Source organism: Denticeps clupeoides, chromosome 13 (genome assembly GCF_900700375.1).
Source record: "Denticeps clupeoides chromosome 13, fDenClu1.1, whole genome shotgun sequence".
In the NCBI taxonomy this organism is placed as follows: domain Eukaryota; kingdom Metazoa; phylum Chordata; class Actinopteri; order Clupeiformes; family Denticipitidae; genus Denticeps; species Denticeps clupeoides.
In genome coordinates, this window is record NC_041719.1 from 10,359,026 (window position 1) to 10,381,384 (window position 22,359).

The 22,359-nt window shown below is 45.1% G+C and overlaps 1 protein-coding gene and 2 long non-coding RNA genes across 15 annotated transcripts in view; 2 read left to right on the forward strand and 1 right to left on the reverse strand.

Moving 5' to 3' along the window:
• The window catches only part of LOC114802051 (uncharacterized), a 39,805-nt gene extending 23,315 nt beyond the window's left edge, over positions 1 to 16,490 (forward strand). Inside the window, exon 3 of the long non-coding RNA XR_003751681.1 lies at positions 16,448 to 16,490. This is a non-coding gene — a long non-coding RNA (uncharacterized LOC114802051). The remainder of the gene's footprint in view (positions 1 to 16,447) is intronic.
• LOC114802052 (uncharacterized) lies at positions 1,992 to 5,828 on the forward strand. Its single transcript, XR_003751682.1, has 2 exons — positions 1,992 to 2,402; positions 5,012 to 5,828. It is a non-coding gene; the product is annotated as an uncharacterized LOC114802052 (long non-coding RNA).
• sox2 (SRY-box transcription factor 2) overlaps positions 2,006 to 22,359 on the reverse strand; it is a 73,657-nt gene continuing 53,303 nt past the window's right edge. For 10 of the 13 annotated variants that reach the window (XM_029000672.1, XM_029000668.1, XM_029000666.1 and 7 more), the window contains one exon: positions 18,524 to 22,280. In XM_029000672.1, the coding sequence (XP_028856505.1) occupies positions 18,584 to 19,531 (948 nt within the window). In that variant the 5' untranslated portion in view covers positions 19,532 to 22,280 and the 3' untranslated portion in view covers positions 18,524 to 18,583. Of the gene's footprint in view, positions 2,601 to 6,775; positions 6,848 to 8,297; positions 14,270 to 17,144; positions 17,222 to 18,523; positions 22,281 to 22,359 lie in introns of those variants that run through there. The other 3 variants (XR_003751678.1, XR_003751679.1, XR_003751680.1) reach the window with 3 other exon arrangements.

The window sequence follows — 22,359 nt, forward strand, 5'->3', positions numbered from 1 at the left end:
TACCCACCCACTCGACACCCAGTCAATTAAAGGAAAACACTGACCCACACTGCTCCGTCCTGCCCTGCCGTCTCCTTTCAAAACCCAATCCGCTGCTCACATCAGGCGAATGGGTTAGAGCGCTGTCCACGGCAAGTGTAAGGGATTTTTACTTTCGCATCGATCACCTCCCGTGCTGCTTTCAATGCTGGATTTTTCAATTAGTTGTATCTGTGGCCTGAAGCTAAAGGATCAGATGTTTCTACAGGAGGCTGCTGTTGTGCACGGCATCTGTCAGGTGGAGAAACAACCACCCCACAGAGCACATGCGTCGGAGGCTCCGTGGCCTCGGGTGATGACACCAAATGAAGTCAGCAGCTTTGGAGAGCAGAAGCAGCGGGCCGGTGTCACCGCGCCTTCCCGATGGGTGGCTGCTGGCGAGTGTGCCTGAGCAAGCTTACAGAAACCCAACCTGCCAGGCTGTCATAACTCCCTCACGTTCATCCTACTCCCCTCACTCCAGGCAAAGGAGAAGGACTCCAGGCCCTCGCAGCTCTCAGTCACTCAGCAGTGCTCTTTCTCTGGGGGAGGGGGGGGGGTGTGTCCACTCTGCTCTTTAATGGGAGGAAGCAAAGATAGCATCACGTGGATGACACTGCAAACCACAGGCCACTGGAGGCTGGGATGCCATTACATTTCCCTTTCACCCCCCCCCCCCCCCCCCCCCCCCCCCCCCCATGGTATCGCTGGCTTTTGTTTTGTAAGTGCTGCCCTGGTCAGAATTGGCGATCGCCCGGGAGTCGGAGATGGGGGTGTATTGGCTCGCTTGTTACTGTGTTTGACCTCTCATCGGGCCGTGGCTAATGCAAGTGTGGGCTGGTGAATGGGCTGGGGTCAGAGCCCAGTGACACATGACCTGCAGCCGGTTAATTCCAGCGGAACAATGAGCCCGGCCCCTCTGGGAGCTCATCCTGTTATACCTCCATGCCAAATTAATTGTTTGTTTTCATGGCTTCGCTCTTGCCCTGACCTCTCAGTCAACTTGCTTTAATAACTTTCCGTCTTAACCTGGGAAAGGAGGATTCAATCTCAGGTGAACAGAGAGGGAACACTCCACACATGTCGTCAAGGTCTTCAAGGTGTTAGGAATGACCAACGTTCTGTCGATCTCGAGTGTGTCAGTAGACTCCCTGTTTTCATTCTGGACCAAAAAATCAGTAAAGGCACATTAAAGGTAAGGTGCACAGTAAATGCCGGAGTTAAAAGCCATGAGTGAGAGAACTGGCATAATCGATAAACCCAAATGAATGGGAAGGGAGAACTGGGACCTGCTCGTCGCCGGGTGAATAGGGCCACACAGAGGGCTGGTGTCACAGCGCTGAGAGCCTGTGTATCTAAATAAAGAGGTCTGAATGGCCGTGGCTGAAAGCTGGGCCTGGGAGCTTCGAGAGCACAGAGGGTAGTGTGACAGAGACAGTTTCATCACCTCAGGCTGCAGCACTGATACAACATGAAAGTTATACAATTACATAGCGCCGCCGCTCTATAGATACGCAACAGAATGGCCTACGTTACGATAAATTACGCCCCCCCCCCACCAAAACCCACTTAATAGTTTACACAGTGCCCTAGTAGGTGAGAAGGGCCTGGAGCACAGACCTGCCGAACAGAAGCCCAGGGCTGGAATGCGTCCTTGTATAACCAACCACTTCCTGTCTAAATCCATTAGTCTTGACTTTCACTTGTCTCAATTTCTCAGGCTGATTCAAGACAGCTTCATCATAACTGAACCATTTTATGATTTAATTAGCATTGTTAGGCTAAAATAGAGTGACTCAATAATAAGCTAAGAATGGTGCTTTGTATTGGAATACATTCCACCTGTGTTGTGGTTTCAGTTATATAATTCAGGTACCTGATAGTCTTTTGCACCTGCATAACGTATTTATATATGGTATACAGCTGTATATTATTCAACGCTTTAATGGACACTTTTCTTCTGTTTTCATCAGACAGCACAAAATACTGATTTAAAAAAAAATTGATCTTTTATTCTGTAAAGTTCAGATGAATAAAACGGAAATGAATTACAAAACATTATTTAAAAACCTTGGTATTTCACAGAAATAGCATAAATCATCAGACACATACAAATATGCATAAAACATACATATCTGATATCTTTACTGCGGGTACGAGTATAAGTCGCTGTTTGCTTTCAGCCGTCGCCAGGATTCCAGTGGCTCGTGTCATCCACGGATGGCCAGCAGTGTTTTGGTTGTACTGCCGCCGCGGCACTGTCAGCAGAGCTGCCACCCTCGCCACCAGCAGATGACACCTCAACACACAACACTGACCAGCTCAGTGCAGCCCTGCCACACTCAGTCTGGGCACAGGGAGGCATTGGTGTGTTGGCCTCACAGGTGTGTTTTCTGTGTGTGTGTGTGTGTGTGTGTGTGTGTGTTTAATAGCCTTGGTCTAAGACAAACAGTGTGATGGAGGATTTGAGCAGCGCAGGGTGTGATAGAGTGGCCGCTATCTCTGTCTGCCAGGCCAGTTATCTCTGCACTTGAAGGAAGTGACTCTGAGGACAGCAAACAGCAGCGCAAGCAGTGTTCAGCCTGCAAAGAGAGGGGTGGTCATTGATTTACAGTGTCTGTGTTTGCATCCCAGACCTTCTGCTAACAAAAAAACACACACATACACATGGACACACAATGTAATTCAAGGTAAGGTTTCATTTTTTGGAACATGCAGTAACAAGCTTAGATTGAAAAAAATGGAACACAATAAATATGTTGCATTTGTACACATGTTATGACAGGTTATTAATATGCAAAACACAAACACTTGTGTGTATCATGTTTATGCATTGATCCTTTTCTGCCATTAAAAACACTAAGGGCACATCATTACGCTGGTTGTGCCATGTTTAAAGACACCCTCCGGAGTGTGTTTAGAAAATTATGGAGCTGGATTTTTTTTTCTTCATAATTGTCCATTTTATCGTTTTTGTGCAGCAAGCTTATTCAGCTGGGCTCCCAGTATAATTTATGAAATACAATTAAGCGTGTCTTATTTTAGGCCCCACTACAGCCAAGCGCATGTGTAAGCCCCAGTATATTTAAGTAGCATTAGGTAATTGGAAGAACACAAGATGAGAATCCAGAGCATGTGACCAAAGGGCAAAATTGTCTTTGTGGATTTATTTCGCCATAATAAATAATTCAGTCTAAAGTTTTAACTGGGTAGTGGGGGGATGGTCTCTAACTGATACAGAAACTAATTTGGGATGGCTTGTCCAAAGAGATATGCTTTCCGTAGAGATTGAATATTCAGGCAAGCCGGTACCTCCGTCAAAAGCACTAATGAAGTTGATCTTTTAGCCACTCAAACTAATTGCAGAACTGAGATTAAAGTATTCAGTCAGTAGAAAAGGGATTGTTCATTTAAATGGTGCCATATAATGTTAACATTTCATATAAATATATAGATGGTAATCAGTGATGAGTTTCTTGGCTGAAGCCAGAGCCTGTAATAACACTGTTAATGACTGTGTCTTTGCTGAATATGACATGCCAAGTGCACACATTGCTTATTTAGAAAACTTGTAATATATAGAATTTAAATGAAAGACGTTGTTGAGTTTCACCAAGTGCACCAAGTGCAATAAGACAATGTCTGCTCCTCTTTTTTTGCAAAATGAGGCACCAGACTGAGTAGTAAACTACAGTCTTGTTCATTTGCCCCCTCCTTTCCCTCTCTCCCTCTCCTCCGCCTCCTCCTCCTCCTCCAAAAATATGGAGACAACGCCTTGAGGCTTTCCAGTCACCATTGTGAGCGCCGTGAGTTCTGTTTGGGGTCATTGTCCTCGGCTAATCAGCCATGGCAAATGTGGAGCCCTCCAGCTCATTACGTATTCCCTCTCAGAGGTGACCATGGGAAGTTCCTGCTGCCCGGCCTGGCCTGATAAATTACCTGCCCCAGACACCTTGTGAGCCGCTCTCTCGGCTCCCTGAAGCTCGCGGGAGCAGCTCTTTTGAAGGCAGGCGGCCCTGTCCGTTCTGCTCATCGCTCATCCGGCCCTTGAGCCCTGCATCTCTGCTCACTCCGTGCCCCCTGCCTTGCTTGGGTTTCAGGAAAGGGCTTGTGAGTGAAAGGTTCACCTCTCTCCACCCCGTGGCTCTTTGCCGCACACTTTCTTCTAAGTGTCTAAAGTCAGGGTTTTTATTTTGAGTGAGTGAAACTCTTCTCCTGATGGCAAACTTATTTTGTCCTCTTTTTAACACCCCTGAAACCCATCAAGTCAGAAGAGTATTTTCAGAATCACACCTTTATGGCATGGTCAGCAACAGTCAAATTGAGAGAGCCTGTCTTACTTCAGCCTCAGTGTCCTGGGAAATTAGAGGCCGATGGCCTGCGGACGGCTGAGGGCTCCTTTTGAACACTGGGACTGGTGTGCTGATTTGTAAGGGGGCTGGGACTGGCAGTTTGTACGGGTTAATGTGACAATAATTAGAGTTGACTCACCCATCCCTGCTTATAATCCCCTGGATATACTATACTCATACAGGTGTCCACAAAATCCAATTATCACAGCCATGCTTGGGGAAAAGCAGGGAAAAAGAAAAGGGAGGGTTTGAAAAAAAAAGTGTATTTTTGGGGGGAAACTGCTGGCGCCATTACATTTTGCACTGTTCGCCTTTGAAAATGTAAAAAAATTATTGTTTTAGTTCGAAATGTGTACTTTGCTCTGTTGTAAGCAGTTATTATTGGCTTATTATACTTTTACAGTGGTGTTTAAGAGACACACAAAAAAACTTTACTTGGTGTCAATAGAAACACTTCAGTAGAGTTCATATCGATCTGATGAAACTGCACTCAGTAGCATTTATTCTGCTTAACTGTGTATGTGGGAATGGGGGTGAGGAGGGGGTCCCTTCTCTGCACTCCTCAGGAGAGAGTGGTAGGCTGATTTGCAAGCATGAAATGTGCTTTTTTTTTTTTTTCCTTCCCCCCGTCGCCATTGGAGGAGGAGGAGGAGTAGGTCGGAGGGGGGGATGCGTGCGTTTCCTTTCCTGCGGGGTCACAGCGTTCCACTCCCCCAGCAGTGACAAAGGCCTGCAGACAGGGCAGCTCCTCCTCTGCCAGGCTGCCCCACCTCCCTTCCCCCAAGACCACGCTGGGGGCTGCGGGAAGAAGACAGGCAGCCTCTCCACCTTCCTGCCCCGTCCCCCCTCCCCGTCAGCCCCCCAAAAACCCTCTGTTGTCACAAACATGTGGGCTCAAATCCTGTCATCCCGTCAGCTCGGCCAGGCACACGACTGGAACAAATTCTGGACAGATGGAGTCAGTCCCACTTGTCCGCCTGTGTTTTCTTCCGACTAACTTCCGGTACTGAAGCTGCTCGGGCCAATGGTGTGTAACAAGCGAGTCCTGAACGTCCTGGACTCTGAGAAAATGGACCCAATCCCACGCCTGGTGCCTAGCGCCAGTCCCCTGTGCAATATTAGAGTTTAGTCCAGAGTAAACATGAGTTTGATTAATTAGCACAAAAAAATAGTGGGATGTGTGCGCCCAGAGACATTTATCCTTAGAGAAATATGACAACAAGAAAGCCAACCATTGTTCTAATTAGTCCACACTGGAACCGCTGCGAGTTCAGTTAGCAAGCGCAAATATCCTTGTGGGAGTTCTGTTTGAGATCGGAAAACTGTACAAATACAAAACCACATCTCCACTCCAGTGTGTTCCTTCCTACCGTGAAATTCCACTGAGATTTGGAACAATATTCTGACAAACTGTCCTTTCACTTTGGCAGACTAAGTAAATAAACTGACTAAACTCTTGAGTATGATTTTGCGTGACTGAACAGGTTAAAATAATTTCTTGGGGTGATTGGTTATTTTAAAAATCTTTATGCTTGATAAAGATTTACTTTACTGCTTTGTCCGTTAGAAATGTAACTTAATTAGGCCTGTAGTTATACATGAGATATTTTAAATGCATTACCTGTAGGCATTACAGCTTCTTTAAAATAAATCATTTACATCAACATTTTTGGTAAAACATGTTTCAATACACATATGATTACACCACAATCTGCAGGCTTTGATTCGAATATTATTAGCAAACTTACAAGTGGCAAAAGGCTCTATTAAGATCTACAGAATATATCTTGATTGAAAACTAGGAATGTGGTTTAAAAATGTTTCCTCAAAATGCAGAGGAATGTCATTGTTCCTCAGACATTTCCAGCTCTGAAAGAGAGTCAATACTCCAGCACTGAGAGAGGAAGAAAGAATCAGCTTTATGTACCACTGAACAGCAGCCATGACAAAGCAGGAAATAGTTCACAAGGAAGCGGCACATTCCACAAGGAACAAGTGCAGTTTGGTATAAGCTCTCTCGCCCCCTTTCCCCAAGGCCAGGCTGTCCGTCAATATATATGTGAGGGGAAATGACGGGGACAGTGAGGCACAATGGCACGTCACAGTCTAAAGTGTCAAACAGAGACCTGGCTACCACCTGTGATGGCACAGCCGCATCTTAACCCTCCCAAAAATGTCTGCTATGTAGCATCCTGGAAAGGAAGACATCGTCCCATAATGCTCTGTGCCAAATCAGTTTATAATGGAAAGTAAAAGTATTTCAGAAACTGTGTCCCAGGGTATTATCATGTCAAAACAGAATTAACAATACTTACCGACTTATTACATCAATAGTTTCTTTACATATGTCGTTGGTTTAGTATGTACAATTAATTCACCTATAAAGCAAACAGGCTGTTGGTTACCTTTTTTATTCTGGAAGGCCCAAATCTTTGAAGATGAGACTCTTCTGGTCAATAGCACACATAACCATAGTCCTGCAATATAATATACAAATTGTAAACACGGTTTGCATCAGTGATTTCCTTAGGTTCAACAGTACACAACCTCATCCACTGTGATTATTTTTTCTCAATGCTACATTTTCTTCATCGACTCAAAGGGAATTTCTTGTTTGCCCCCCCAAAACAAACCACTGTTGGAATTTTCGGACTCTCTTGTACAATCAGTGGATTTCAGCCACTGACTGGGGCTGCAACAAAGTCTCGCATTCTGAAAGAAAGGGTGGCCTTGTGTCTGGCCCCATAGTACAGCTGCCATTTGTCCCTCTAGCAGTTTATAACACACAGCACTGCAATGAATGGAAGCTGCTGTACTACAGTATGCCACAATTACACAACTTCTCCCCTACCCCACCACAGATCCCACTGATCCACTGTGGAGCACCCCCATCATAATTCTTTCCCCGTCATAAAGAGCCCTTGGATGGATTGGGGGTTTGTCGTTGGGGTCTGGCAAGGTCCACAATGCCATGCCTTAAGGGTCTGTCGGTGCCATCCCCATTTTACTGGAGTTCTGAGACATCTAGGAGCATTCACTCATTGTCATTTGACAGAACTCTGGAACGATGTATAAAAAAAATGAGTTCAAGCAGAGCGTGGGTCTTTAAAAAAAGTGTCTCTTTTCTACTACTCCTTTTTGCTCTATTTCGTCTACAAATGAATGTAATTATTGTATAAAATATCTTCAGTTCAGATTTTGAATAAATCTCAACCAAAACCACAAACAGTTTGAGTTAAAACCATAGTTTAAATAGCGTTAGTTTTAATAATATGTATTATATGGGGACAAACCGATGACAAAAACATAATATCTGGTGAATATAGTTGGGGATTAATTAGTTACATGATTGCAAATGAGCCCAGAGTAGGGTCGCCCTCCTCACCCCTGTTCCCACACATACAGATTAAATAGAGGGCAGTTTCCAAATTACTGTTATTTTATTTATTTATTTATTTTATGACGCAAAACAGGTTCATATGATTGGAAACTGGATTTTTTTCTTTCCCCAACAACCAAGAAAACCTAGTCCGGATTTGCAAGAAAAAAACAGAGGCTTTCGTTCGTCAAACCCACAGCATTGAACAAACAAAGGTGTGCGTCTAGTGTGAATGGACCATAACTCTCATCGCATTTCAGCCCAGGTATGAGAAATTAATAACTGGCACGCAGACACTTTACGAAAAATACTGTTCATGTTCCCAATCCACTGACACCCCACCATCCCTCATTTGCTTACACTATATACATTTAGTTTAAGCATTGGTGTAAATCAGTAAAGCTTTTTTTCAGGTTCTTATTACAGAATGTGTTCTATTATGAACTTCTGCGTGATCAAGCATATATAGCTGACATCCCCAGCTATGAATAAACATAAAAGTTTTTTTTTTTTACATTTTTTGGAGTAAGGAGAGTCAACCTGCTTACTGAGGCTGAAAGTGCGGTGTGCGCTGTGGTATGTTTGTCCCAGTGAAAAGAGGGCTGTGTTCAGCCCAGCCTGGGCCCCTGTCATGCTGCAAACACCACGGATTTGGGCTTCTCTTTTGTTGTCCTGCATGCTGACATCACACACTGCTGATGGGCTAAAATCCCCCTTTCTCCAGCACCAGCACTTTTGAAACAAAACTGCCATGGCACTGATGAGTAATGCCAACTTGCCAAAAATACCTCATTAATCATCATCACACGAACGAGCACGCGCACAAACACTCACACACACAAAATACTCGCTGGAGTAGCCCATAAATCCTAAGGATAATCAGAGCCGCGGATTCACTAACAAGCCTTCAAACCAGCGTGGATGTTTTAATAAATTGATTTTGTAAAAATACTAGCTATTCTTTGCCATTGCTTTCTCTAGTGCATGAAAACAAAAAAAATACAAATTCTATGTTTCTATGGCAAATTTATATACCCTAAAGGTGCATGAATTTGGAAGATATAATAAGCACCACGTTGCTGTGAGTGTTCTCAACGTCCCTCCTTTGCCTGAAGAAATATTTGCATAGGAGCACAGTCACTGGTCACCTTTGCCCTGGCCGTATGATGACAGCGGAAAGGTATCAAAATGCAGGATCAAGTGCACAGCTCTCCAAAAAAAGAAAAAAAAACCCTGAAATAACCAAAACTCACAATGGAAAAATGTTGTACTTCTCCCTTTCAACATTTTAATGTCCATTTTAAATCCTAAAACTGCATTAGAAGCACATGATCCAGAGAGAGCTGAAAAAAGAAAAACCTGTTGATTCAGGTGATCTGGCTAAAAATCTGTTTCCAAGTGGTGAAGCCCCATGTGGCTCAGTTTCACCACATAACCGTGGACCATTATGGCTCCACTCGATGACTCTGTGTTTTGAGCAAGTTTTATTTACAAATGGCCGTAGTTTTTATGGAGTGCAGTGAAGAGCGCGCCGGGAGGAGCACTCACCCCTTCCTTAGACGTGTGACGGGAGAGGGATGACACCGGCTCTCAGGAGCATCACTGAAACTGCACTCAAACGCAATCAAACACAATCAGGGACAATTCCACTCACTGGCACTGTGCTACCTACACATACTAACACTCCTCTCTTTTCACTCACTCTCTCGGGCGCGCACACACACGCACAATGATCACCTTCAGCTTTTAAGCCATGAAACAAACGTCAATCCTTAGAGGCCGCACTGCTCTTTGGCCACATGAACCCCCCCTGGAGACTTTCTGCAACTTTAAATCACATAGGTGGCTGACATGCATTTGCGGGACTAGGGGAGCGGCTGCAGAAATAATACACATTTTGACACATGCATCGTCCAAGATCAGTCCAGCACATTTTTTTCAGCAGATGATGAGATGGCTATAGTGGTTTTCTTGGTGAAGACACAATAAAACCAAAAGGGCATTTCAGTTAATCCCTACCAAAGACCTTCAGAGACGGTCATGAAGTCCAAAGACAAGACTTAGTCTTAATGTAAAAAGTAAAAATAAACTATTATCACAGCGAACTACAGTTTTTTTCCCCTTTTAGCTTATTCTTTGTACCTCAGTTTTACTCTATTGCATGGTTATTAAGCATTTTTAACACACACCAGGTTATGCTTGTTGTTATAATGATAGTAACATTGTTGCTGTTATTCTTGTAAATAAATTTCACAATTTTGACATTGGAATTTAGTGAAAAATAAAATTACATGATAAAAATTCCTTCTTCTTTGCTAATGAATTCAAGAAACACGGCTCAGTTGTCTTTATGTCACCAATTTGCCAAATGTAAGACAAAAAATGAAAGCTTGTACCATATTTTCGAAAGAATGAATGAATGAAAGAGACTCCTTGGCAAGTGGCTTTGAATCAAACATCAGTCTCTGTAGAACCCTTCAGAGCTGGAATATTTGAATACACGCTCCCACTTGGCGGACATGCAGTGCGACCTATAGACTTCACCCCGAGTTGATTAGTTTCCCCAGTTTTCTCCAGTTGCAGCACTCCGCAGACGCATTCAGCCACCCTCTCCTGGCCATTGAAAACTTTTTAATAAGCTTTTAATGACCACTTCTACCTCACACCCACCAGCATGGAGCCCCTCCTATCCCCCTTTCTCTCTGCGCTCGCAGCAAATCTGTCAGGGCTAGCTAAATTCTCACCCAGGTTGTCAACTGTGCCTCTGCTAGACAGGGTCACAGGGTTAAAATCGATTTCACAGGCCACCTGGAGCGCCTAGGCCACGAACTGACTCAAAAAATTTATATCAGGCTTGGAATTGCCTACCACCCAGGGCTAGTCCAGGGCTAACAATCCCACAAAAAACTCTCAGGCCCAACAGAAGTTGGCACAGGGAGAGACTGGAGTTGTTGACCCTGCAAGCTGACCTCTTCAAACTTCAACTGAATTGTTCTGGCAGTTACCACGGCGACAAGGCTCTCCAACCTTATCCTAGAGCAGCAACCGCAATAATCTGCTAAGCAGTAATGCAAATGTTGCATCCCCTTTTTTCTCTTTCCCCCTCAACTGTAAAATGCAGTTTCTTCTGTTCTCCTCGTACAAAAAGAAATGTTCGATTAATATTGGGAAGACAATAGATGGGGAAATATTTACATTCAGCTCATTGTTTTAAGTATATACTTTTTGTATCTAAATTTTTTTTATCAGCATTCAGAACCTCAGTTGTCTAATGTATAATATTCTAAGAACATTCTAAGAACAAAGCTTGTCCAATTAATTGTTTAAAGGACAATGGAGGTGTATGTGAAAAATGACAATGGTCATTTTAATCTCGCCGTAACTGAAGTAACGTCTACAGAAGACCTGTGTGTGTGTGTGTGTGTGTGTGTGTGTGTGTGTGTGTGTGTGTGTTCTTTTAAGAATACATATACCCACCCCAATGGAAAACTGTCTGATAACGAGGTGGGTGATAAAGTAGCTTCTCAGTCTTGAGTATGAGCATCCAACAATGATGGTGGAGGGATGTCATTACTAGGCGGAAGCATGTGCCAAAAGGTGTTAATCGGTTTGATGTCCACTTCAACACAGGGGCAAAATGCCATAAATGACCCAGAGTGTCACATAATCAATAGGAGATGTCCAGCTGTCATCGGTCCCTATCCTTTTCTGGGAATGATAACTGGAGCTGGCACCGTGCCGACCTCACTGGGAGGAAATATTGGAGGAAGGGTGTATTTAGAAAATAAACAAGAAGAACAGAAGTTCATTCTGATCTGAAGGGTACAGAGTCTCACATTTTTAACTTTTCGATAAGAGCTTTTTTTAACTCACAAACCAAAGTTTTTTTGGTTCTCATTTGATGCTTCTTCTTGAGGCTTGTTCTAGTCTTCTGAACACATGGCAAAAAATCTGCAATACACTTCCCTGAATATTAATCCGCTCTCGCAGAGAAAAACACTCAAGACTTTCTCTGAAATCACCTCAGACCTCAAAATCAGAATCGGTACCCACTATGGCACAGAAAATCGAATGGCATGATTATATTTTGTATATGCTATATTTTGTGTGAATCTTGAAGTGACGTGATTGTCGTTGCGAAGCACAGTATTAAGAATGTTGGAGCATTACATATATGTTTGCTTATATCATCATGTTTTTAATTAATTAACTGGCCCATCATATATGAACTATATAGTTTGTCAGTTGCCCTGAAACAGGCGTCAGAGATGGTTTCAAAGTGACATTTAGCACTGATATCGAGTCAGGATTTGGAGCTACTGCAATGACTTTTAGAATGTTTTATTACATATGACATCGTATCGGCCCAGCACTGAACAAAACCCATTCTTCTCTTCCATTTTCTGCTGGGTGGTTAATATTATGTTATTACATATATAATATTATGTTATTACATCATATAAACATATTTTTAAACATATTTAGACCGTTTTTTTTTGCATGGTCCTTAAATTACAGACAATGCAGTTATGCTAAAGCAGAGTATTTATTCATTCACTGTTGTTCAACACAGTGCATATGCTAATAGAAGAGCTGTGGCCCAGAGACAGTGAAATCTCATCCCTCCACTAGACTGGCTTTTTCTGCGGGAGGGAGATGTCATTTCGCTGAGGGGACACAATGACGAGCTCGGGAGTGGCGGAGCTCTGATCTCCGTGATAGGGAGATAGGCACCTGATTAAAATGGGTCGCTTGTTCCCCCCGGTCACCCGATCGGCGTGTGAACTCCTCTTATTTACAATCAGATCCACTGACCACGGGAGGGCGGGGCTTTAACCTGCCTCGCTTTCACTCACATAAATCACACGCTTTCACCAGCATGACAAAAATATTATGATCATCGTTATTGTTAATAAGGCCCAGTCACAAAAAAGGTTTAGCGATTTAGTGAAATCGTCCAAAATTTTAAATCATTGTGACGAGCACGACGATGTCTGAACACATTCTGGTTTTTGCTTTGCTTTGATACAAATCATGATATCATATTCTCTTGTCCATGGGCTCCCAGGTCCGTTCAATGCTAACCGATGGGGAAAAACTGTCCCAGATTTTCCTTGCTTTAACATCGAAACGTCGATCATCAATCCGATGCTATGAATCATATACGGGTTCAGAATTCTTGTCCGGTTTCGGTTGGGCTCGGGCTGGTCTCCAGAGACGGACCGAAAGAAGCCCTCTTCCCGTTCCAGCACCGCGTCTGTCCGGGGACACGGACCCTTCAAAAGCCGGAGACCTCCTGACCCCTGCAGAAACGCATGGCTCCAACATAATCTCGTTCCCGGCTCGGACTGCAGCGGCAGGACAGGGAAAGGAACGTTCTGTTGGAGTGAAGTCACGCGTGTGATTGAGTATATTTAACACAAGCGCTTGTCCCCTTTTTCATTTTTATTCGGGATTTGAGGGAGGAAGGTCAGCCACACGGGCGAGATTTGACTTTTTTGGTGCATCCTTTTCGTCTCGACTAAAGCAGGGGATTGGGATTTTTTTGGATGCCTGTTGCAAATGTATTCTTACGATTTCATATCAGATTATGACATGGCATATTTCTGCTGAAAGCACGAACGCCGTGGTGAACATGCTTTACACGATTATTGTGATAAATTAGTTGGTCTGTCAACAAGCCCACGCGTTCAGCGAGTAGCCCTCCAACTCCTATTGAAAAGACCCGGGCCCGAGCCCGAGGAAATATAAAGGGCCGTTGTGGGGCCCTTTCTGTGTCCAGACAAACTTTTCTAAACCCTTTATTCTAAAAGCAAACAACAAAAAAAGGCCAATCGCTTTTGACTGATGGCAGCAACAAGCGGCTGTCTGTCTGAAATGGTCAGATGAAATTATTTCCCACATCTCGTCCGATCACATCTGAGCTCTGACTCCGATCCAAATATCTGCCGAGATCCCGTCAACAGGGTGGCTTCAAGCAAATTTACACCAGCGCGTTCTGCAGTTTCGTCTTTTGGCCGTCTGTGTAAAAATGTTCGGGGGGGGGGAATAAATGTTATTTGATGTTAGATCTGAAACGTCTGAACCGGGCCCGGCGAATCTGCCCGGCACCGGCTACCCTCGCGAACAAAAGCAACAAGTAATCTTTAATTTCTGCACTTGGATTTGCATGTCTCGGGAAATAGGGCAACCCAGATGCTTATAACGCCATTAATCAGCATTGATGGTATGTACAAGCCAAGCCTGAAATTGGGAGGAATGAGCGGAACAATGGGGTCTGCTGTTGCGGAGCGGGTCGCCTAATGACAGCCCCCTAACAGCCAGAGCTATTGCTGGGAAACCGGGGAAGAAAGTTCATGCTTAGTATGCAGATGCTTCAGCCATGCAAATGCGTGTCACACACAAGGGGGACACTAGGCACCCCAAAAGGTCCCCGGATATAACAATGGGCAAAATCCTTGTCCATCACGGGTCTCACGTGGATAATAAGAGGACGCATTTTTTTTTTTTGTAAATACTTATAGAAATATATTTTTTGTCCCGTCAAGTAGAAAGTGACGGCCCGGGGACACACGCCGACTGTCGCCGTTTTATTAAAGCCCAGGGCGCAGTGCGCCTTTGAGGACACACACAGACACACACACACACACACCTGCGACAAAACAAGCGAATAAATAAGGAAGGAAAACGATCGCGGGTCTCGACTCGGCAGATGTCCGCCGACAGTCTGGACGAAAGAAAACTTCGCCTCCGCGCGGCACAACGGCGTTTGTATGAAAGTCGCCGCGCCCCCTCCTCCTCCTCCTCCTCCTCTTCCTCCCTCCCCCCCTGTCCTGCGCCGCCGGTCCATTAAAAGCGGGCTTGATCTGCATCGCTCCGAACACCCCTGCTGACTGAACCGCTGCATCAAAGCACACATTGTTCCAGGCGTGGGGTGGGACCCCGTGGAAATGCCCGGACCGCTGCTGCTCATGGCGAGGGTTTTTTTTTTTTTTTTTTTTTTTTTTTTACGCGCGCCAATCACGCACCGCGACGCGCCGTGCGGACCGCGTTCATTAATGAATTTCACGGGGGGGTTATGCCACGCACACCACAACACTGTAAAGTCTACGGAACTTCCTCGTGTTGGTCTGGAGTAAAACGAGGCTGGGATACGTCGTTCCGACATCAGGGCCCTTACATTTTTAATTGTTGCGGAGAGTCCAATTCGACTTTTTTTGTCGTCCAAAAATAAAATGGTAATGAGTTCCTCCCGCAAATTCATCAAAAGTTTCAACCAAAAATGCCAAATGCTGCAATAGAACCGAACGCGCCGACCTCACACCGCAACCAACTTTTCCGAACCTCCGGGGATCAGACCTGCACCGTTATGCGTTATTAAATAATAACGAGATGGTGGTTTACATTGTTGTGGGGGGACGACGACGAGAGGTGTTATTTCACCACGTGGCTTTTTATTAACAACTTCTTACCAAACCAAAAAAACCGACACGACAGCGTTCAACCAACTTTCACCCAAACTCGTTCGTTCGTTCGTTCGTTTTTTTTTTTAGATTCAGGCTAGTAATTTCAAATTTGGCCGACATTTCACACACCAGAGTAAACGTTTCGTTAAGAACGTTATTTAAACAGTAAATAAATGTGTCGGGGCGCGTTTGAAACCGTAGGTGGCAGCTTTGGAAATGAACTTTTTTCCTTCCACGTCTGGTAAATGCTTTCGGTGAAGTAATCCAGCGGAATGTCGATATATCAACCCGAAGCCATCACGGTCACGTTGACAAATAATTTTTTAAAAAGCATTTAATTTATCAATATATACATACGTGTTCGTAATACATACGTATATGTTTGTGCGTTTATACATGGAGAAAATAATAAAAGGAAGAGTGAATAACGGGGTAGAGGGAGGACAGAAGGGTGCGAGGGGCACGGGCCTGATGCCATGCTGGCTGACAGTGTGTGGTCTATTGAAGGGAATGCGCATTTTGGCCGAGCCGGGGAGAGCGAGAGAGAGAGAGAGCACCCCCCTACCCCACCCACCCACCACCACCATCCCCCTGCTTCCCTGCACCTGCGCTGGATCAGGGAGCGACTGCCATTCACCCCACGAGAGACTGTTAAAATAGACGACATCTCTGACAGTTCTCAATTCAGCGCATCTTACAATGGCGTGGACCCCCCTACACACACACATACACTCACACACACACACACGGAAAGGGTGGGGGGGTTCACGGCTAAGAAAACACACACTTCTTCCCGAAGTTGCTTCCCCGACACAGTTCCTTAAAGATTTATTTACGTACATACGTTATCGTTATTATTAGCACATAAACATTTGTTATTATTTATTTATCGTTTAATTTTATGATCAAATATTTTGGCGTTAAATTACATTTGTTGTGTGCGTGTATATATAAATATAAATAATCGGTTTTATTTTAATCCTCGACTTTTTTTGTTTCGATTCGGTTTTTCCAATTGTGCTATTCCCTACATTTGTAAATTTTCCCTAATAAAAGTGAGACTGTTAAAATTTCCTGGTCCAATACCTGTGGTCATTAATAACGTCCTGCAAACATCGTTCTGACCGTAGTTTTATCGTTACCCTGAAAGTATTTCTTTATCCAGAGTATTATTTTCTCGCGGCGTTGGGACCGCTGTGACGTCACTAAAGAAAAGCGTTTTTTTTTTCCAGATATGGAAGGTGCAGCGCTTACCACCTGTTGCTGTTCAAATATCTCTCCAAAAAAAAGCCCCAGTGGAGCCCGGTGGAGGGACGGTCACCCCATCCGGGGACCCGGGACACTTTCTGGAGGGACGGCGCTGTATTATATATACAGAAACGTTTCATTACGACCGCACGCACACACCAAACACAAAGTCCCTTTTTAATAATGTCCTGCTCTATTCAATTACACATCTTTTTTTTTTATATAAACACGCACGTTGTCCTCGGTTTATGGACGCAGGGACGCGTTACATCCCGGTAATCCCGCAGGATCGCGACCTTCCAAAGCGCCACTTTATCAAGCGGCCCCTATAAATAATGGACGGGAACGGCGGCGCGCCCTGACCCCCCCCCCTCCCCCCAGGAGTCCGGCGGGGACGCGCGCTTGTCGGAATAACGCCTCGTCAAATATTCATTTAGCGGCTAATGCGAGCCGCGCTCCCCCGAGACTCGGTGTAATGGAAGCCCGTCCACACCCTTTACTCGGGGAGTAGCAGCGCCAGCTCCGCTCTTACGCGGGCCGGACTCGCCCGAAGGTGCCTTACACGTCTTACGACGCCGCGTAACGCTTATTCAGAGGTGACTGACAGGCGTCAGTCAAGGCCGCAGGTGAAGGCCGGAAGCGAAGGAAACGGGACGGACACGCAGAGGAAGGAGGAACTACCTTGACGCGCGTCTCCCACGTTTTTCCCCACGCACAGCTTCCGCCGCGGAGACCCGGATTTGGCTTTTCCTCGCGTCCTGAGCGAAAGAAAAAAAAAAAACAGAAACGTTATTCATATATATATTTTTTTGCCCCCCCCCATTTTTATTTTATTTTTTTTTTGGTTCTGTGTGTGCATTTTGTAAAAATTCACCCCTCCAAATAAAAAATCCTGGTAAAAAAAATACCAGCACTACTTACTTTTAGGATGAATCTGTCTTGGTTGAACATTCATTTTTTTATGTCAGTATTATAAATCTATTTAATAACTGGGCAGAATCTCATACCGGCAATTGATGTACAAATGTACAATTTGAACTTATTAGTAGTATTATTATCATGATTTTTTTTTGTTATTATTTTAAATAAAGTCAACAAGGGGCACGAGGAGAAATGACAAAATCTGAATGGTAAATAAAAACAAAAAACAATTTCAAATATCCAAATTTCCAAAATTTATTCATTTCAAACTGCATATTGAAAAAAACTCAGCTGAAATTGTAACTGTTATAATGATGTTATTAGTTCAAATATATACATGGAGTGTTGGCAACTGCGTACAGGCCACATATTTTTTTAAAATACATCTACGGAAAGGAAAAAAAAAACTTGAAAATAAAAAACTTAAAATGTCACAGTAAATATACAGAAAATTTACAAAACCATGAGAAAGTAATGAACACAAACTTCATACCTCTAACCAATGGAAAGTGGGAGACAAAATATAAATTAACTATAACCTGTGAGAGTTTTTTTTCTTTCTTTTTTCTTTTTTTTTAAATTCGTTTCCTCTCAATTAAAACTAAATTATAAAATGGTTTAGTACTATTTACCTTCAAGGAGAAACATTTACCTGGTTTACATCATTTCTTTCCTTCCTTCTACTGTTTGCTGAGTGAGCTGAGTTTATTGAACTCAATCAATCCTGTCATTCCTGACCTTATTAATTAATTATTCATTTAGCAGAACTGATGTTTATAAAAAATGTAACTTCTTGTAGTTTACAAACATTACAATCTGATTATGTATTTGATAAATACTGTACAAAAGCTGATTGCGATAATAAAACATTTGATTGCCCCCCCCCAAACCCACCCACCCTTTTCTACCTTCGAATTCTCATACACCTTTGAAACCGAAAAAAAAGGAAAGAAAGAAAAGAGAGGAAAAAAAAGCTTTTTGTCGAGCTCCTACCGTTCACCTAGAGATTTTCTTTAAATAAGAAAAAAATTCGTTTGTGTTCTTTCCTTGAGTTTCTATACAACAACTTTTCCACCCCGTACCCCCCATCCCATCCCATCCCACCCCACCCCTCTCTTTCTCTCTCTCCCTCTCCCCCCTCCAACAGTGTTCTGTACAAAAATAAAGTCCCGCGTGTGTAAAAAGTTCCAGGCCGCGCTTCACATGTGCGACAGGGGCAGCGTGCCGTTGATCGTCGTGCCCGGTACCGGCGCGCCCTGGTAGTGCTGGGACATGTGCAGTCTGCTCTGGCCGGTCTGCTCCGGGACCTCGGCCCCGGGCAGGTACATGCTGATCATGTCCCGTAAGTCCCCGGTCTGGCACGGCGCGGCCCCGCGCGAGTGCGAGGACGACGTGACCACGGGGGGGCTGGAGCTGGACTCCGACTTGACCACCGAGCCCATGGAGCCCAGGGCCATGGCGGGGCCGCCCTGCTGCGAGTAGGACATGCTGTAGGTGGGCGAGCCGTTCATGTAGGTCTGCGAGCCGCCCATGGAGTTGTACTGCAGCGCGCTCATGTCGTACCGGTGCATGGGCTGCATCTGGCCGGCGCCGTGCGCGTTCAGGCCGGGGTGCTGCGGGTAGCCGAGCTGCTCCTGCATCATGCCGTAGCCCCCGTTGGTCCAGCCGTTCATGTGCGCGTAGCCGTCCATCCTCTGGTTGACCCCGGCGCCCAGGCCGGCCCCCACGCCCACGCCCGCGCCCATGGCGTTGCCCCCCGGAGCCAGGAGCCCGCCCGGCAGCGTGTACTTGTCCTTCTTCATCAGGGTCTTGGTTTTCCTGCGCGGTCGGTATTTGTAATCCGGGTGTTCCTTCATGTGCAGAGCCCGCAGGCGCTTGGCTTCGTCGATGAAGGGTCGCTTCTCGCTCTCGGACAGCAGCTTCCACTCGGCCCCGAGCCGCTTGCTTATCTCCGAGTTGTGCATTTTGGGGTTCTCCTGCGCCATCTTCCGCCGCTGGCCCCGCGACCACACCATGAAGGCGTTCATGGGTCTCTTGACCCGGTCCGGGCTGTTCTTCTGGCTGTTCCCGGACGAGTTGGTGTTCCCCGTGCCCCCGGTGGGCTGGGGCGCCGGGGGCTTCAGCTCGGTCTCCATCATGTTATACATCGGAACGGCGTTTCTGGGCGGTGCGTGCCTCACCAGCGGGGAGAGCGGTCCGGTCCAGTCCAGGGCGCTCCGGTACGGTTACCTGCCGCCGGCGGTAACTTTCTCGCCGTTTCCACCGAAGAAAAAAGCCCCACGCGTCGCGCTGCCTGTCGCCCGGGTGCCCCGTCGGTCCTGCTGCTCCGCGCCTTCAAACTTTCTTCTCTTTTTACTCTTCTTTTAATTTTTTTATTGAATTTTTTTTTTAAGAATCAACAAACTGCGTCCCCCTCGCCGCCAGAGCCTTGACAACTCTCGATACTTTTTTGAACAAGTTAATAGACAACCATTCATGTGACGAGGGCTGTCAGGGAATAAATGGGTTCTACCTGACCAATCACGGAGCGGGATTGTGTCTCCCTCATTTGCATAAAGGGGCGGGGTTACTCGCGGTCAGCGGTGGCACCGAGGCAGGGACTCGAACAGCCAATGGAAGCCATAAATTTATCATAGCAAGCAGCCTACTAAAGTAAAAAAAAAAAAAAAAAAAACGGCATAAGTACTCAACTTAATTTTGTTTATGCACTGATATTTCTTTTTATTTTCCAGAAACTATTTATTGTATTTATTATGGTTTCATTCTCACTTTATTCTCTTATGGTTTCATTCTCATGTAATTTTTTTTAACGGAGAAGAACATACTGGATGTACTGCCAGAAGTAAAACCAGAAGGAACTTTTCACAGCGAGTGAAACTTCTCAGGGTAACTTTTAAATATATAATCGTCTCCGTAATTTCCCTATAGCAGGATTTTTTTTTTGTAATTATGCAAAGTATAGCGACGTGCTTATTAGTCTGTTTTACTTCATCTGATGGACAGAGTGGTGAGAAGTGATGGAATGGAGCTGAGCGAGGTTAAAAAGAGAAAGAGAAAGATGGGGACACGTCCATCACAAACGAGGAGTTTTGTTTCGGCCATTGTCGTTACATCAGGGCGAACAAAAGCTCGACTACGTTTGCTTCCATTTCGTTTGGAGAACCTTTGTTGTTGAAATGTACTCGGTGACAAAAGTAAGAGGTCGAGAAAGAAAGAAAGAAAGAAAGAAAGAAAGAAGAGAAAAAAGTCAACGCTCGCTTTAAGAAGCCCAGACGCTCGTGTGCGTTTTATTTTATTCATTGATCCATTTTTATTTTGCGTGTGTGTGTGTGTGTGTGTGTGTGTGTGTGTGTGTGCTGGCTGCGTGATGCGGCTAAAAATATCAAGTTGTGTGTTGAAACACGGCTAGACTTGCGCATAGTTTGAGGAGCGGAGCACGTGCGAGTGGATGAGCACTGCAATGGCGCCCTCTACCGGCCATTACTCCGACTGCGACTCTTAACACACACACGCACGCACAATAAATAGTAATCTACTACTCAAGACAACAGCAAGAACCGAAACCACAGAGGCCACGACGCCGTCGGTGTTGTCACCTGTCCCTGTCCGCGTGGTAAAATTGTCATTTTAAAAGGGATCGTGATCTCGCGGACGGGAAGGTTCCACGCGTGTATGACCGATTGTAAACATACAGGACGTGGATTTAAATGACAACGATGTCCCCAGAATTTGTATTTATTTCCTTCGGCGAGGGTCGCCTGGCTCGGGTGCGACAGGGACGCGGCGCCATTCTCATGCAAGTGGGCACGCCCGCGCCCTCCATCTGCATGTGAGTGCGTCCCCCGCCGCCAATCCTAATCTGCTTTATTCCGAATGGAGCAGCAGGGAATCGGCAGCACCTCGGAGGATGAATTTCCCAGCAGCCACCGCTGGCCGACAGAAACTCTTCGTACAAATAGCGAGAACAACGTGTATGAATGTGACTATTTTTTTTCTCCTATAAATTACACATTATTTAATCATCGTTGGAAGTAAATTGCTGTATTTGTAAAGATTTTTAACATTTACATAATTTAAAAAAGTTGTTATATTACAACGCCTTTAAATGTATTCTTATTTGTAATATGTAATAAGTAACGATCTTATTTTTCAGTAAAAAAATTAAATTCTATTCCAATAATTCATAACATTATTACTCTTTTTTTTTTTTTATAAAAGTCTATTGGTCCTCATCTGAATAATATCAGTAAATAATAAGTGGGCTACCGTGGGAAACGGATTATTTCTGGTTCGGGTCCAGACGGCCGTGATGACGATGATGAGGGGGATGAGGATGATGATGATGATGATGATGATGGGCTCCACTGGCCGCTAGAGGCCGCGGTAACGGCAGCTCCGCCGCCGCACGCCGCCGGGCGGAGAGAGAAGCCGCCACCGCTTCCAGACCGACTGTCACTGTGACGGTGAGTGCGGCGACCTCCATTCTAACGGTTCATTTACGGGACCGGATTAAAATCTGCGTCCAAATTACGACGATGAAGGCGAACGTATATTATTATTATTATTATTATTATTATTATTATAGTTGTTAATTAGCCGCGCGTTAACGAGGTTAGAAACTTGAGCGAAAAGTACTCACTGTTTAAACGTTCGGGAAACGACGCGAAGCCCCGCCGAGCAACGTCTCCTCACGCCACCGAATTTATTTTTTAAAAAAAGAAGAGAGAGAGAGAGAGAGAGAGAGAGAGAGAATTTAAAAAGCGAGCAGCTCGTCTCACGTCCCCGCAGGCCGGGCCGCCGTCCTCCTCCCCCGGCGCGCTCCTCTCCAGCCCCCGCGCGGCGGCACCGGAGATCCGGCGGCGCGCAAAGCTCCCCGGCTTCTCCGCTCCTCAGCCCCTTGGAACAAGAAAAGAAGGGGCCGTTTAAAAGAGAGGAAGAAGAGGGGGAAAAAAAGAAAAGAAAGAAAAAGAACGCG